The sequence below is a fragment of the Alligator sinensis genome, unplaced genomic scaffold, assembly GCF_000455745.1.
Source record: "Alligator sinensis unplaced genomic scaffold, ASM45574v1 scaffold263_1, whole genome shotgun sequence".
Classification (NCBI taxonomy): Eukaryota; Metazoa; Chordata; order Crocodylia; family Alligatoridae; genus Alligator; species Alligator sinensis.
Window position 1 is genome coordinate 164,111 of NW_005842627.1, and position 5,725 is coordinate 169,835.

The window sequence follows — 5,725 nt, forward strand, 5'->3', positions numbered from 1 at the left end:
GCCTGCTGGCTCGTGTTGCGTCCTCCCATATGTATTGAGGGCATCTATGAAACTGCGGGACTGCGTATAGATCTGGGCATTGCAGCTTTTAGGTCCCTTGCCTTCCCCTGCCAGCGCCCTCGCAGTGGTGAGGACGCTGTCAAAATCTTCCCAGCAGTCTAAGGCTAGCTGTACCTTGCTGGCAGACTGGCAGGTGTAGTCAGAGTCAGGAAATGCAATTAGTTCACCCCTGGGGACCAATGGAACTGAGAGGTCCGCAGGCTTCATGGAGGGTCTCCCCAGGGTTTGGGGCTCAGCGGGCTCCTTAGGGACCATCTGAACCCTGGAGTCTGTTAAGACCCTGAACTCTGGTTGGGATTGGGAGAGCTCTGCAGCCCCTTGGGACAGGGGTGGGGGTAAGGATTGGGGTGGGGCTCTTTCACAAGATGGGGTAAAGCTGGAGTTCTGGGGGGGAGGTCCATGTAGGGTCCCTGACGAGATTGGCCTGTTGATCAGAGGACCCCACCGCGACCCCCTGTGGTGCAGGACCATGGGGCAGGCTGGAAGTGAGGTTTTTTTCTAGGAGAGGGAAGGAAGAGACCTATCAGGCACCAGCGTGGCTTCGGTGTCTGCCTTGGGGTCCTGGAAAAGGGGACCTCCCTCAGGGCTCACTGGGGTGAGCCTCAGGGCCCCTGTCTCCCCCAGATTGTCAGAGGGGGAGGGCTCTGCTACTGGACATTATTCTGGGTCAGCCTCAGCGCCCATGGTCTCAGAGGGTAGGCCCTGGCCAGTGGAGTGAGGGGCTTCCTGCATGGGCTCCTGTTCAGGAGTGTCCAGCAGCCCTGAAGCCTCATCTTCTGGGATAACACGTTTAATCTTCCCTGGGGATGGGGTGTCGGGCACAGCTGGGGAGGCCCGCAGAAGCTGAACTGCTCCTTCTCCCTGTGTGATGGTCTTGGAAGGGTGCGGGGGGGTCCTCTAGGTCAGAGGGCTCCAGCTGCGCCCAGGCTTCTCTCAGCTTTGCACCCGCAGGAGACCTGCATCCACTCAGCCATGGGGCAGTCCTCAGGTGAACAGGCTCCAGTAGAAGGTGAGGGTTGGGGTGGTGGGGCAGTTACAGTGGGGGCACGGCTAGGAATGAGGGGGGGTCTCTTTCCGGGACTTTGCCATACTTGGTTGGGGGGTGGGGTCCCTGAGGTCACGGGGTTCTGGTAGTTGTGGCTGGGGTGCCAGGAGGGCCCAAGAGGGAAGGGGTACTGGTGGTAGGGGCACCCCTTTTGCCAGTGGGACCTGTGGACACCCTCCCTGCCTGACCCATGGGGCACTCATGATGCAAGTGCCCCGGGGCATGGCACTGGAAGCACCACAGGTCCCCCAGCATATAGAAAATCCTTACTAGGGCCCCCTGAACAGGAATTATGAGGCTGCCCTCAGCCTTCAGCTTTGCTTCCACTGCAAGCTGGATCATGACCTGACAATGGAATGAGCACATGTGGCAGAGTCTGGGATCTTGGCACCCCACGACGATGAAGAGGGCCACCACTGGGGAGATAAGTCTCCCCAGGGTTGGGAGATGGGGAGCAGGGCCCAATTGGGGATATAAGGTGGGTTGGAGCTGAGGACCACTCTGGTCCCCAGCTCTTCTAGGGGCTTGAGGGGGATGTACTTGCCCTGCACCACGGGCCCCCTCTCCACCGCCTTTTGTGTGACCACTTCCAAGGCAAGGAAAAAAAACCCCACCTTTGCCATGAAAGTGGGAGGCCGCCACAATCTTGGGGGCCCCCACTACCTGAGCCAGGGCCTGCACCCAGGTCTCAAAATACAGGGTCTCCCGCCTTGGCAGTTGACACTTCACCCTGTGTCTACAGGTGAGTGCTGGAAAGGGGGCCCCACTGCCTGAGCTGGAAGGGCCAGCAGTGGAGGGTCCAGGCCCTACAGCTGTGGGTCACCCTGTTGACCCCTGTGCATAGCTGCGGTTCTCCCTCTGCGGGGCTGCATTGGTGGGGCTGGGGCTAGGGTCGGGGACAGGCTGAGTGGGTGTACCAGTTGGTGTGGTGCACCTGGTCCCTTCAGGCACTGGTGGTTTAGACTTGGGGTTAGGTCCCTTTCCTTCCCACCCCCAGCTGGGCAGCCCTTCCCACTGCCCTTGCCCTTGGTCCCTGATGAAGGGGGCTTGGGAACTCCTCCAGGAGGGGCCTGGCCAGGGGAGACCCTCTGGCCCTGCTGGCTCCCTGCTTGAGTCTCACCTGCCCCTGCAGGAGAGTTCTGAGGCTTCTCTACCCCTGGAGGAGGTCGTTTGGACTCTGCTGGAGTGGGGGGCTGCAAGGGCATGCATTCTCTTGGGGGGGATTGGCTGGGATCTGCCCCTGTAGTGGGGGCTGCAGGAAGTTCTGTGGAGGAATCTCTCCCCCCTCCCCCTCTGAAAGCTGCTGCCCTGCTATTGCTTCACATCAGGGAAGGGAAATCAATAAAGAAACCCCAAAAAAGTACAGTGGGACTGGTGAATCTAATGGGGGCAGGCTGGGGTTGTGGGGAAAATATGGGGGAAGGGGGCTGAAGTTCACTGAGCTACATCCCTGCAGGAAAAAAGCTAAGAGGGCTATGCTTGGGGAATGTGGGGGAGGGGGAAGCATGCACATACACACACGCACACGCGGATGGGCTGGGGAGACTTGAGCTGGCTTGCTCAGCCCCACAACAAACACCAGGGCAGGGGGAGTGGACCACAGGACTTGCCACATAGGGTAAAACACACGGGGAAGGCTGCTGAGGCAGATGTAAAAGATGGCTGGAGAGGTGGAGGGGCTTTGTTTGTTGGAGATCAGTTCAGAAGCTCCTCAGGCCTCCAGCTAGGTGCTCGGCAGCAGGCAAGGAAACAAAGCAGGATCAGATGCAGTGAGGCAGCTGTGTGGGAGGGAAGGAGCAATCAAGCAATTGAGGAGTAATTCAGTGCAGGTGTGGTGTTGAGTGGTGCAAGGTGGTGCAGCAGGGAATCTCCCTCTGTCTTGAGAGGGGGCAGCAGCGGAACAGACTGCAGCAGCAGTGATGGTAGGAGCCGTCCAGTTCAGCCACTTGGGGTGTGCTTCTGGTGAGAGTGGAGGTAAAGGTGGGGGGGTGGCTTGCCAAGGTAGCTGGGGCAGGCAAAGCAGCTTTAGGCTCCAGCAGTGATGGTGGGGGAGGAGGAACCCACAGGCAGTGCAGGCTCCTTCCCCAGGCTGTCCCCTGACCATGGCTTGGCGGTGGGCTGGGTAGTAGGCCAGAAACGGGTACAGAGGCTGGGGTGTGGTGCAGTGCAGGGGGGCCCTCCCCGAGGGGGGCAACAACATGCAGCAGAGGGCCCCCCCATGGGGGGTCAGCAACAGCAGCAGGCCAAGGCAGGAAGGGGTGCAGCCAACTTCCTCCAAAAAGCTCTGAACCCAAGCCAGCAGCTAGCAGTAGCCAGAGGCAGGAAAGGGCCTGGCCATCTCCACAAACTCCTGAGAACAAGCATGCAGCAGCCTGGGACAGGAAGGGGCATAGCCAACTTCCTCCCATGGGCCCCACCCCCCCCAAAGCTCCTGAGGGCAAGTAGCCCTGAGCTGTTCACCAGGGCAGGTTTTTATACTGGGGCCAGTAGCTGGCCCCAGGTTCTAGCTCCCCCTTGCTGCAGATCTGGGAGGAGCTGGGCAGGGTTATTTTGCCCCAAGAGGCACAACTTGCCCCACACCAAAGTGCACGTCCGGGCATGCGCATTGAGGCAAAAATCCCCGGCTCAAACTTGTGCCACTCCTATCTGAGCTGCTGCAAGCGCATGTGCCTGTATGTATAGATGTGCCCACAGAGTTAAAAATACCTCTCTTACTGAATTATTGTTCTGTGAATTTTTGTTCGGTTTTGTTGTTTTGGAGTACTTTTTTTTTTAACAGCTGTAATATATTTGTTTACTTTTAGGTGGGTTTTCAAGCAGCTGTATGACAAAGGTCTGGTTTACAGAGGAGTTAAAGTTATGCCTTTCTCCACTGCATGTAACACTCCCCTTTCAAACTTTGAATCTCATCAGAACTATAAGGTATGTCACTACATATCATGTTAATTTGACTCTTGCAACTGCTATTTTGCACTGGAATTTTTTGTTTTGGGTTAAAAAGCTTAAGTTGTTGAATTGGGTGATACACCAGCAGATTCCATTTTGATAACATCATGTTGTTGAGGAGTTGAATTGCTTATGTATAACTCTGGCTGTGGTGTTTTTTTGTTTGTTTGTTTTTTGGGGGGTTTTTTGACTGTTCCTTTAAGTCATTATTTATTGGTGCCTTTGTAAATAAGTCATTATACCTTGCTGCCAAGAAACATTATTTCTTGCTGCCAATAAATAAACTTGACTATTTAAATCTCAAGTTAAGTTGCCTGTAAGAACAAAGCTTTCTTTACTGCTGACAGGCAGTTAACCAGGTAGAAAAATAACCGTGACCTTCTTGTGACATACAAAGATGAAACCAGTGTTTTGTCAATGTTGGCAGTTTTTGTGCCCATTTTGTGCTCAAGAACATTTAGCTCTTCTTTGTATTTGCTAATGACAATTGCTTGTCAGGGGAGAATTTTCTAAAGTCATCGTTAGTTTTTTCTACCCTATATCCCCAGAGAAAAAAAAAGTTAATAATTTATTCCAGATTTGTAATAACTAACAAACAGCTTATTTTCCTATAGTATTACCTCAGTTCCAGATTTTAGGTTATTTTAAGTTGGGATTGTCAAAAGCATCCATGGGAGTTTGGCTCACTGCTCTCATTGAATTTCTACAGGTTTTGGTAACTAGCTGCCAATGATTCCTTTGACAATTCAGCTTTTATAAGTATACATTGTGGCTGTTTTGGGTCATTTTGTGATTTGGCCAGTTTGTTCTACAATGGGAAAGTTGGTTCATATCTGCAATTCAGTCTTCCTGCCACTTACTGAGGCTGAAACACAGGTCTAATTGAGTCAAATTGGAGGATGCTTAAAGAACCAGGTACATGTGTATGACAACATACTGTCACTGCTTTTCTTTGGAGTATTTTGTCCTTGACTCACAAGACCAAACCTCTTGTTCCTTCCTATCCTTTTTTTTAAGGATGTTCAAGATCCATCGGTAATTGTAAGCTTCCCACTGGATGAAGATGAAAACATCTTTCTTGTTGCTTGGACAACTACTCCTTGGACTCTACCAAGTAATCTAGCCCTCTGTGTTAATCCAGAATTGCAGTATGTGAAACTGAAAGGTAAGTACTAACTTGGTATGAAATGCAGTGAAAACTTAGTTCCTTTGGTCACAAGTTCACATACCCAAGTCTCTGTGACGGAAGGTTTTATTTTATTTTCAGCATATAGCATTTCACTGGGACTTACTGAATGAGGCTTGGAGAATGGTTGGATAATTAACTGCATGGCTAGAGTTTCCACTTCGTGCTCTTGGATTATAAATTACCTGTTTTACATTGGTGTTTAAAGTACTGCTAGTTGCAAAGTTAATGCCATTTTCTAGCAAATGAAGGACAGTAGCCTTAGTTACCTGATCTCTTACCTTCCTACAGTTACCCCCTACATCCCACTGTATAAAGTGATTTTTTTTTTTTTTTTTTTTTTACTTCATTTCACTCCTTTCAATTTGTCTACCCAACCTCACTCCTGACTGCATCAGACCAAACCTGCTCATTATCTTCTGAGAAGAATTGGAGTACATTAGGTTGGCTCAAATGGGATTTTAAGGTAATCCCTTCCTCAGGGAAAG

At 51.9% G+C, this 5,725-nt stretch overlaps 1 protein-coding gene across 2 annotated transcripts in view; it reads left to right on the forward strand.

Annotated features, from left to right (window-relative positions):
* The window catches only part of IARS (isoleucyl-tRNA synthetase), a 274,838-nt gene that overhangs the window by 39,366 nt on the left and 229,747 nt on the right, over positions 1–5,725 (forward strand). For both annotated transcript variants that reach the window (XM_014524559.2, XM_025215174.1), the window contains exons 7-8: positions 3,910–4,027; positions 5,069–5,216. In XM_014524559.2, coding sequence (XP_014380045.1) covers positions 3,910–4,027; positions 5,069–5,216 — 266 coding nt within the window. The remainder of the gene's footprint in view (positions 1–3,909; positions 4,028–5,068; positions 5,217–5,725) is intronic.